At 26.8% G+C, this 12,395-nt stretch overlaps 1 protein-coding gene and 1 long non-coding RNA gene across 2 annotated transcripts; both read right to left on the bottom strand.

Annotated features, from left to right (window-relative positions):
• Positions 1–439: 439 nt before the first annotated feature.
• LOC105640148 (uncharacterized) lies at positions 440–2,405 on the bottom strand. The gene is made up of 3 exons (XM_012224377.4): positions 1,970–2,405; positions 1,010–1,124; positions 440–918 (listed from the first exon to the last, which is right to left on the bottom strand). The coding sequence occupies exons 2-3, from the start codon at positions 1,097–1,099 to the stop codon at positions 859–861; spliced, it is 150 nt and encodes a 49-aa protein (XP_012079767.1). The 5' UTR covers positions 1,100–1,124; positions 1,970–2,405; the 3' UTR covers positions 440–858.
• Positions 2,406–4,638: 2,233 nt separating this feature from the next.
• Positions 4,639–7,058, bottom strand: LOC149492840 (uncharacterized). Its single transcript, XR_016318722.1, has 4 exons — positions 6,808–7,058; positions 6,476–6,640; positions 5,668–5,746; positions 4,639–4,873 (listed from the first exon to the last, which is right to left on the bottom strand). It is a non-coding gene; the product is annotated as an uncharacterized LOC149492840 (long non-coding RNA).
• Positions 7,059–12,395: the final 5,337 nt, after the last annotated feature.

Raw genomic sequence — 12,395 nt, 5'->3', positions numbered from 1 at the left:
ATAATTCTATGCAAAATAAATTGTGTACCTATACAAACAGATAGTTACTATAATATTATTACAGATAATATAATATCTGATTTAACATAATGTTAGTAATTTAATTGTGATAATTATATTATTAGTTTAATCTATTTTTCTAGATCAGATAATTGATTATAAGTTCAGACGATGTCTTTTTATCAAGTAGTTGTTTTTATGTTATTATTACACAATATAATTTTTTTTGCTTTTACAAACAATATCTTGTTCATAATTATTTTATATGATTATCATATTAATTCCACCATTTAATAATTAAGTTAGAAGTTCAGGTAATAATTTCATCATTTTATCCTTTTCATAAGCATATTATATTCTTTCACATAATTTTGCTATCAACTAAAGATTTTAAAATATTGATCTCAAACATAATTGTTAAGTACAACAAGCAAAATCATACCAGAAAACACAATATTCATAAATCAACAGGCTGGTAACTCACAAGAAACATACATTGACTATAAAAACTCAAACAACGCCTAGGTATTAATGCATTACTGAATTCCTTATAAATCCTAATAGAGATTTAGAACTCTGTGGTAAAAGGTGTAACACATAAAACAGAAAAAGAAATCTAGAGAACTCTTTGAAGTACAAAATCCAAACAAGCACATAGTTGCCAAATTCTTGTCAAACTTCCATCCCCAAGGGAGACTACATTCTTTGTATATTGATAAAGCATTTAGAATGCGATAATACCATTGCCGGAAATGAAAGAACTAAAAATTATTCAGGGGAACAGCCACAAATTAAACGAGAGAGAGAGAGAGAGAGAGAGAGAGAGAGAGAGAGAGAGGCACTTATAAGACCTTATCCTCAGTGTGCCTTTCTTCTTTGTGGCTGTCTATCAGTAGCTAACCTGTAAATCCAATAAACCTAACACAAATGTAGAACAAATGTCAAAGATCTACTTTAAAACTTGGGTAAATATAATTGAGATTAAACAATATAAGTATTTTGGGATTACCAAAGCAAGGACATGAGCAGCTATTAGAAGAACCACCAAGAGAGGTACCAAATCGAGAAACCAAGGGCGTGGTATCATGTCCTTCGCCATTCGTTATGAGAGAGAGTGATAAGCCCTGAAACCAGGGTTATCAAATTCAATCAACCTTGATGGACAAGCATTTATGAGACTGATGGTTCTTAGCTATTCGGATTTAGAATTCCCTTTTCTTTTTGAGAATATCTTAATTTGGAATAGCCGGCTTAATATCTGCAGATTATATATTTATGTGTGTGCATGTAAGTGGTTATAAACTCAAGCTTACATCTTTAGTGACTACCTAAATTTAGTGATCAAATAAATATACAACGAAGTACAATAATGATTCATCAGAGAGTTTTTCAACCCTAGTTACAAATAAGAAATGAACCTAATTTTTTAACTTAAATTTCATGGAAAACAATGCAAGTTTAGAGAAATCAACTAAAATCAACAAATAAGAAAGACATGTATAATCTAGCTGCTTTATTAACTTTAAGGGTTCATCTAGATAACTAGTGTCTACTCATTTTAAATGATTAGTTATTTGGAATTTGGCACCACGCTTAATTGCCTATTTTTCATGATTTTACACTTAAAATCAAATCTAACTCCACATTTTCAAATAACCATCCATCCAAATGGACCCAATCTGATTTGCAGAATGACAGCATTTTAACCTAATTTAAAATAAACTTCATGGAAAACCTGATTTATCAAATTAGTTTGAGTTTGATTAAAATCCAACAAGAAATCTCAACAACATTACCTTCCCCAACATTAAACCCAAATAGTATCATGGTCTTTAGCTTAAATTCATTAACATGACCTCAAACCAGAAATGGCATTAAATTAAACAAAAACATTTATTTGAATTTCGGTTGTTCCCATCATCAGTCGTGAACAAAAAAAAAAAAAAAAACGGAAGATGAGTGGGCTAACCTGCGTAGAAATATTTTTCAGAAACTTTACTTTCCAAGAAGACGCAAACCAAGCGAAAGCTTCAGTGGCTCGGCGTTTGAGGAGGCTTAAAGATTTTAACGATCCTGTCGTCGCCGTAAAAGCTAACTTCAATGACTGGAAGATATGAAAACAGCGACAAGAAGTTTCTTTAGTTTTTCTTCTTTTTCAATGAATCGGCCTCGCCGGAGGTCTTTATCGGAATGGGAAGTGTGGACGATGATGTCGACTGTAATGGATTGGCAAGGGTTTGGGTTTTAACTGAAAACGGCGTCGCTCTCTATGCTCTTTGTTGCCGAAGGAAAAAGACGAAGGATTCCCAATTCTCTGCCGTTTTTAGCCCAAGGAAAGTGAATAATTATGATGTTTATACTAAATTTTTTTTTGCATAAAGGTCAATTTAATCCCTGAATCTGTTAGCGGGATTGAAAAGAGCATGTTTAATCTTTTTGATCAATTTATTGAAAGGTCAAGTTTGTTTTTATTTTTTATCAATTTACTTGTTGAAATTATTTTAAATGATTAAAAATATAAAATTTTACATGTTGAGTTAATTTAATCCCTAAATTTATTTGAAATAATTAATAATATCATATTTAATATTTTGAATCACTTTTAACCGTTGATTCTTTACTGATTTACATGCATTTAAATTTATAGTTGGATTACACTCTGTAATGTATTAAAAAAATAATTAAATATAAACTAAATGAAAGTGAATAAATTATGTATGAAGTATATCATATCTCGATGATTTTCAAATTATAAAATATGTATTCATTTTGATATTTAAAAATTGCACAGGGTTATTGATATAAATGATGCTTGTAAGGATTTTAATTTTTTATTCAAAGTGTTAGAAAAATTTAAAATGAGTGTTTTTAGTGCAAAACAATCTATAATCTATATATACTATATATAAACGTGAAGATGAGGGAGAATCATGTGATTACTTATAATGTCTTTAGTGAAATTTTAAATATTCTAAAATAACTTTATTAATGATCAATTAAATTTTATTTTGAATATTACGCTTAATAATAATTAACATTACGATAATACCCTTAAAGAAATTTAAACTGTTCTAAAATAATATTATTAATGACTAATTAAATTTTATTTTAAATATCATGCTTAATAGATAATTAATGTTAATTTTCTATTAATAAGTATATTTATTTTTAATTATTTTAATGTTATATAATAAGGCGGCTATACATGAAAATTAAAAATTCCTTTATTTACTTACGATTTAAATTAAATGTTAGATTTAAATATATATTACATATTTCATGTATTTATCATAAGTATTTTGCTCTCTTTAACTTAATAGATAATAAAATAGACTTATAATCTATAATCTACGTAAATGTGGGAATACTGGAGAAAATTAAGGGATTTTCCAAAGTAGCTTTAGTTTAATTTGGACTTCCTAATCTATCGTTTTAATTAATTTTTTATGCATTTTAATCAAAGAAAATAAGTCTATTTATCTTTTTAAATATCCTTTTTAGTTATATTTTTTATCTCTTTTAATCAAAAAAAAAATATTTCATTTATCCTTTTGAATTCCATGTAGTTAGATTTTTTATATATTTTAATTCGAGAAAATATATACATGTATATATATATTCTCTATTTCATCTTATAACATTATTATCCAATAATCATATGTTCTCATGTTATATTATTTTTTAGGAGTAAATAAAAAAACCTTAATTCAACTATTAAAAATAGAACTTAAATTCTTTTAATTTATTATATTCTGAATTTTTTAAAATATGATTAAACACTTTATTATTAGACTCTGTTAATTAATTTCACTGAAAATAAAATTTTAAATATATTATTTCTCTTTGATTTTTTTTTTTTTTTTTTGAGATGATGGTATATACTTATTTGAATCATTTACATATTATTGTATTTTAAAAGTTTTTAAATTTAAGAGAAGCAACGGAAGTATGAAATTATAGTATTTGACTAACATAAAAAAAAAGAGCGTTTTTCCTTTTTAGTCTAATGAAATCTTTTTGAAAAAATAGGCTATAAATGTTTGAATTTACTATCATTTTTATTTTTAGCTTTTCCATATTAAAAATGAAATAAAGAGAAAATTCAAAAGCTTTTTTTTTATTCAATATTTTATTCTTTTCTTTTTGAAATTTATGGAAATTTGATTTAATTTTTCTATGATTTAATTGGATATATTTTTTTAAAATATTTTTAAATAGATATAAAGATAATCAGACCTTTCAAATTTTAATATTTTTTCAAATATTTTTTATATATGACTTTGTAATTTTTGAATTTAATCTCATTTGTATCTTGTTTAAACTTGAGAAAGTACAATTTATTACCAATATTATTGTCTATAACTTTACATATTGATTCCCATATGAAGCAATTTATTTTTTGATTTTGTACAAGGACATAATCCAAAATATTACATGTTATTGATAAAATTTCAGCTTAACTTCATCCGACGAAAATAATTGATGTGAAGATCAAAATCATATCTTATACTGCGGCTATGCAGAATAAATATTAATTTATTAACATTGCCAAATTATAGAATATTTTTGTCACGACCCATTTCCATGGACCGGACCGGCGCCAGGACCTGAGTGGGCTTAAGCCCCCGAAGCCCGTAGTAAGCCTAAATTGTGCAAACCTCATTTCTTATTCATAATTGTGGATACATGCCCAATAATTTACTGTATGACTAGTACAGTTCATATATTTAATATGGACTTTTATTATTCATTTACAACCCAACTGGACTACAATTGCGGAACTCTACCTTTACATTTGCTTCATTATTTCATTCACTAACAGCTCTTGATAATTATTGTTTCAATTCCATAGGACTCTTCTTTTTTCTATTACCTGAAAAAAATAGGTAGGTAGCGGTGAGTGCCAAACTTAATGAGTAGTGTTAGATAACCCTCTCACTCCACACAATCACACAGATGCCAAAAATATTTTTTTACCTGGTCACCGATTAATTTTATGAACATGCAGTTGGTCACACAAATGACAATACAACAGCAATCACAATTATTATCATCTTCATATAATCACATCATGTGGAAATTAGTCAGTGGAGTCACCTAAACCCGATGAGCCGTCCTCCCACATGGCTCATCCACTCACATGTGCACCAAGGGAGCCAATCCCCCATTCTGGCTGACCGGTATAATCCTCACACGACCGGTCCTCTCATTATTTTTCCATTCTCTTTTCTTTCTCTCTTTTTTTTTTTATATCGACAGGCAACATCCCGGTCGTCTCCCTCAAATCTAGATCATCAGGCGCACATAACAGGAGGCCACCCTGCGGGCAACGATCAAATCTAGATCATCAGGTGTGCCCAAAGAGGCTACTCTGCGGTTAACGGTAATGGTAACGATAACGGCAGGTGCACATGGGGGCGCCGATCTCCCATTTATCCGGCTAATCATAATCAGGATCCATATAACGGTAACGGTCTCACAAACCCATGGTGACCCACTTCATCCCAATTCCACACAAACAAGGCACAGCAATATCACATCACAAGTAATCAAACAATATTTAATATCAGCAATTAATGCATCAAAATATGGCTATAATGCATGATAACATTTAGCCGTGAATGCATGAATGCAGGCAGATAATGCGAATTATCTAACACTACTCACAGTTTTTGTTATCCTTAAAAGGACTGCCTTATTGTGCGCTTACAGCCTTTGTCTTCACATGCCGACACTTTATAAATATCTATATAATAAGAAAATTCTAAATGAGAATCCTAATTTGGGAAATGCAATTTACATTCATTTATAAATTTTGGTTACCGGTCATTTAATTCACTTCTTAATTTAAACTATATATGTATTTATAGATATATATTGGGTTTCCTTATTTATTTATTCTAATTTATCGCCTTTAGATAAAACGTTTAGGTATTTGTTAAGTTATTTGTTAAGTAATATTTTATGATAATACTAATCAAAATATTAATATTACTAATAAAAGTAATAATATTAATAATGATAATACGATTGTTCATACAATATTCATAACGATAATAATTTTAGTCGGTATTTTATTTATTAAACTATATATAAATTCGTTACTCTTATTTATTTATTTCTTGTTTATATCTTTCAGATAAGTGTCGCTAGTAAATTAACGTTCCATAATAATGATGATATTAATAATATTAGCAATATTAAAATGAGAGTAGCATAATTAACTAGACTGATTCTTATACAACCGATGTACTATAATTATTAATTCCCTTTTATAATATAATTAATTATAATTAACGATATTTACGTATTAATTCGAATTTAAGCATTTTTATTTTCGATGAAAATCTTTATTATCCTTATAATCGATGTTCATAAATTTCCAATTTTTTACTAATTCAATTAATCTTATATTCAATTAATTAATTAATTCAAGTTTCGAAATTTATACCGAAAACAATCAACTAGGCCTTACAATGTACCGATCAAAAATTGGATTTGATTTTTGTGATCGGCGCGAAGAGGAGACCATTCTGCCTCTTGAAGTCCTCGCCGGAGTCTCGCCGGTCCGCCGCCGTCGCCGCCGTGCACGGTGGTCGGAAAGTCGCGGATGCCTAGAACCAAGTGCCTTTCACACCATCTGACTCGATTTTACATAAGGAACCCAAATCTCAAATTAGTTTCACCGTTCAACACCCAATTTGTCAAAAATCCTAAATCAACGCAAATTGAAAACTATATCTAAATTTCTTCTCAAATCTCCATCCGGTGATCAAACCATTAATAAAACTGTTGAAGATTCATTACCTATCGAGCTAAGCCATAGAAGATCACCGTTACCGTCGAGCCTCACCGGAGAATCGCGTTGGTGCAGAGGAGGCAGTCGCGTCGCAAGGGAAGAGCTAGCATCGTCGCTGCTGAGGGCCTGATCGACATGAAAGAGGATGGCAACGTGACCGGTGGCATGAGAGGAATCGATCGCCACCCACCATCGTCAGTCTGGTGGCCGGAGACGGAAGGAGAGGGAGGAGGGAGGGATCGCGCGACTGGAGAAGAAGAAGGAAAGAAAGGAAAAGAAAAAGAAAGAAAAGAAAGAAGGCCAACGCTTCTAGACCATTCCGGTTCGATTCGAACCGGTTCGGTCTAATTCAATTATTTGGCTCGATTCTTGCTCAGTTTGCAGGTTTTTTGCTTGGTTTTCGGATTATTCATGTAGTTTTCGAAAAATCAATTTAATTCTTGGGTCCGGTTCGATTTGTTTTAATTATTTTTATTAGATTCTGTAACATTTCCTCCATTTACCTAATAATAAAAAAAATATTAATAGTAATGATTTTAAATTTAGAATGATTAATTTATATATATTTATAATAGATTAATCGCTGGTGTTTCATATTATTTCTTGAAAATTTTAACTGTTCTCAAATCGAAAATTTCCGAATGAACTATTTTGGGTTTAGGCCCAATTCGAAAATTTGGGTTCAAATTGAGACTGTGTTACATTTGCAGCCCACGCGGCCAAAATTTACGATTTTTGATTTAATAAAAATTCAAAAGTTTCGAAAATAAAAATTCGGAGTATTACAATTTTGTAGTATGGTAAATGCATTTTGTAGTGATTTTATATAATTAATTAACAATAAAATTATATTTTTTTTATTAAAGGGAGAAATAGAAATATCATTTTCTTTTCAATTAGATGTTGCAATACAAGACATGTTAAAAAAATTCATTATATATATAAAATGCAGTATTAATTAATCATTGTATTTATTTTAGTCTAAATAAGATTTATATTTTAATATTATATAAATAACAAAATTAAATGAGTATATAATGAGTAAAGTCAACGTGTATAATGCACGTCATAAAAGAAAAATGAGGGGAGAACATTGGATTTCTAAAATGCCCCTGCCAAGTTTATAAATTGAGAAAAATATTATTACTAATCATATTCTAATTATGGTATCAATTTATTATTTTTATTATATTAATATTATAAATTTAATCCATTCTAATTAGGTATATGTCCTATCATACTACTATACATATGTTTATTTTTAATTGGTTTTGGTTATAAAAAATTTGTCGCTTTTGACTATAATAAATTTGTTGCTTTTGACTATTAATAATTATTATATCAAGCTTTTACTAATTTGAAATTATTGAGTTTGCAATTATGTGTTCTTCTTGCAGTAAATATAATATTAACTCTCTTTCTATTTACAAATTAATAGAATAATTTTTAGTTATAGTTCTTATAATTTAGATTTGTAGATTTGTAGATTAACTGTAATTGTTTCAGTAATCATGAATAATTATAAGCTTACAAGTTTTCCCTCCTGGATAGCGTTATCACGAATATCTTAAAGAAATAGACCCTCTAATTAGAAAAATTTTATATAATAATTTTCAATTACATTGATTATATTAGTTTCCTTACTTATATTATTTTTATTAATTAATAAATCTTTTTTCATCATTTTTCCGTTGCTAAGAATTAACAAAGGGTTCTACAACGTGTTAGCAACCTGATTGTTTTCCGTTTCTAAATTTATAACATAAATTGATTTTTTCTTCCCTGGGTGCCGCAAACGGGTTAGCAACGGAATATTTTCCGTTTCGAAAGTTATAACCAAAATTCAGCCTATTTTTGGCTGCATATCTCTTCTTCGCTGCATCCTTTGTATCCTTACACTTTCTTTTCTCTTTTTTTTCCTCCCCTTTAATTTTATATTATATTAATAAAAGTTTGAATTTTATTTAGATTGTAAGATTAATATTTGTTAAGATAATATCTTTTATTTTTTATTTTTTTAGTTTCAAGTATCTTAATGGAAGTAAGATAGCCATGGAAATTTCAATATTTCAATTATAATATAATAAATCATAATTTTTTTGCATGTATAGCGTTTTCAAATTATATATATATATATATAAGTGCGAATGAGAGGAACATTGGGTTCCTAAAACGCTCATGTAGATTTTTAATTTTATTAGTTGATTAAAGAATAATTTATTCTTATTATAATTAGAAAACTCTTAATTTTATTACTATTTTATTAGTTGATTAATTAAATATCATTAAAAATAATTTATTCTTATTATAATTATGAAACTTTTAGGATTTCTATCCATATAAAAATACTATGATTGAATATCTTATAATTTAAGTACATTAATATAAGATATAAGATTTATTAATCCCTTATTGGTAGCTATTTTTTATTAATATTATAAATTTAATCTCATTCTGATTTGGAATTTGACTTTAATTCTATTCTAATTATGATATCAATTTATTATTTTTATTATATTAATATTATAAACTTAATCTCACTCTAATTAGTAATTTGGCTTTTAATACTATTCTAATTAGGATTCTATCCTATCATACCATTATATATACATTTGGTTTTAATTGCTTTTGAGTTTTGACTATTAATAATTTGTTATTTTTGACTATCACGAATTTATTGCTTTTGACTATCAAGAATTATTACATCAAACTTTGCTAATTTGAAATTATTAAGTTTGCAATCATATATTATTTTTATGGTAATTATAATCTTAATTTCCTCTATATATATGTTTTGTTAACATTGAATCAAATATATAGTAGAAATTGTAACCGAAAAATTCTATCCAATCTTAATTAGAAATGAAAATTCTATTGTAGAAGTTTTGATAGAATCCAATATTAAATAAATTATATTTATAGTTTTATTATAAAATGACTTAATTATTTTATATTGAAAATTCAAAAATAATTAAATGTATAACTTATAAATTACAATTATTTTCTTTTCCTCATATTTCCTTTTGTTTGTTAAAAAAGAAGGTATTAACTATTTTATTCCTGCTAAGTAAATTTCTTGATTAATTTTCAATTCGTATAAATTTATTAATTTTTTTAAAAAAATTTATTTAAACCATGATTGTAATTTTTTTAACAATTAACGCTTCTTCTTTTTTTAAATTATTGTATATTTTTAGTTTAAAAAATTATTATACTTTGATTTTAATATTACATCTATTATTATAATAATCAAAAATAAATATTTAAATTATAACTCAATCGAAAATTTTATCTATCAAATAACTATATTTTCTTTGACTACTATCAATGATTTTTTTTTCTTTTATTATCAATCATTCATTAAAAACTTTCTACTATCAAGAGTTTATATGCAATTGCTATATCGAAAACTTCTCACTTTATTATTATTAATGGCCGAGGTACTAATTTTAACTTTTGATTTTATTTTTTATTTTGGTATACTATAAAAAAAAAGAATTTGATTACCAATAAATTATATATGCACTTATTTTTACATATCGTGAGATTTTGGATCAAATGTTAATTTATTTTCAACTTTGTAACTATTCTATTTTGTCAAAAAAATCTATTCTAAAAAATTATTAAAATTTTTCATCAAATAATTATGACTATGTATGATAGTGATTTGCATATATTTTTATATATGTAATAATTATGAATAAAAATATTAAATTTTTATTTTGTCTTTGTAAATATTAATAAAAATATATATAAAAATAAATTTTAAATAATTATTCTAACGGGTATGTTCAACGAGTAGCAACGTGCATCGCACGTTCTTGAGCAGTAGTAAGAGATAAAATTAATCTTATTAAATTAAATAAATTTATTAATTTGTAAAAATCTTAAAATAAATTAAGAGGTTGAATTGGCCTAAAAAGTAAAATCTGATATTTTTTTACTCATTTTAAATAAATTCAATAGTTAAATTAGCCTAAAATGCCAAATCTGACGAATTGGCTGTTATTCTTTTTTTTTTTTTTTTTAAGAAGACCGATAAAATTCATAATTGAACTCAACCTAATATATAAATTAATGGCTAAATGCATATTCACCCCTTAACTTTCTTATTTTAACCATTTATTACCTTAAACTTTTCAAATTATGCACACTTTAAATTACATTTTTTGTATCTACTATACCCTTTAACACTCTGTGAAAGAGTTGTGTGAGAGCCTCAAATGCGGGTAAAAGCGTGAATCCTTAAAATTTTTTTCCAAAAACATTCCTCAATCTTTATTCTTCGTTTCTCTCTCACTTTTTTCAGTTCTCCGAGCTCTTTCTCTTCTTCTCCTTAGCTTTTTTTTTTTTTTTTTTATCATCTATGATCTCCTTTTAAATTTTCTTAGTTTTTTTTTTTTTTCACCTTATAATCTTCTTTTAAATTTTCTTTAATCTTCTCGATCACTCTTTCCTGGCATATTAAAGAGTTTGATACTATACATCAATACATAATTTAATGGTAAATACATTTATAACCTGTAAATAAATTCATATTTAAATCGTTTTTCTCTAATATTCAACCGACAAAAAGAGTTTGATGCTACATGCAATTCACTTTTGTTGGAGACTTGGAGGACCATCGCCCTTGGGCCCACTCGTGCTCAGCCCCTGCCGTTATGGTAGCAACCACGACCACAACAAACACAACCAAGAGCAAGTACCCATTTTATGACTATAAACTAAAAATTGGGCCGGGCTTGTTTGGGCTTAAGCCACCACTGCTAAAAGTTTATATAAACCAATTAATTAATTAGCTTGTTACCCTTATATATCTTTTGTAATTTTAATATATTTTTATAATTTTGGTATTTAATCGATATGAAATTCTCAACAGATTGAAATAATAATAATAAAAAAGACATTAATATTTTTTAGAAATAATAGAAATTTAAATTTCAGTTGACTTTTTAGTATTGCAATTTAGTAATTTTTAGATTTTTTTTTCTATAACAATCTATAAATATTTTTTTATTAAACATCAAGTTAACTGAAATAATATTATATTACATAATATTAGCTACCCATTATTTAACAGCTTTCAAATATATATATATATATATTTTTTTTGAGTGCTAGAAGGGAAATTCGAATTTTGAACTATTGCCACATTGTATATGTATGCACTTACCACTATATGCCGTGGTGTGAGCATTCAAATAATTTTGTCAAATGTAATGGTGGAATATGTGATCCAGATTATTTGAATGAAGGTTATTTGGTGGGTTTGGAGAAAAAAGTAAGCTAAATAGAGATTATTTAGTCGTTTGGAAAGAGAGTTTGAATAAGATGATAATTTTTGAAAGTCATCCGACTCATTTAAGATTTTCAAAATTATCCAGAGCTATATTTGTAAATCTTAGATAACAGTAGTATTTTTGTAATCATTGTATTTAATAACATTACCAAAATATGATAATGTTATTAAATCTTTATTTATAAATACAAAAAGTCATTTATCATATTTTCCTTTACGGTACTTTAATTTAATGATCCTTCCTTCGTCTAAATAAAGCGTTAGAATTTGAATAGAATCAAATTGATTAATCTGAAA

This window comes from Jatropha curcas, chromosome 11 (genome assembly GCF_041381405.1).
Source record: "Jatropha curcas cultivar XTBG-Jc1 chromosome 11, XTBG_Jcur_1.0, whole genome shotgun sequence".
NCBI classification, from domain to species: Eukaryota; Viridiplantae; Streptophyta; class Magnoliopsida; order Malpighiales; family Euphorbiaceae; genus Jatropha; species Jatropha curcas.
The sequence above is the reverse complement of the archived record's forward strand: the minus strand, read 5'-3'. Positions and strand labels throughout refer to the sequence as shown.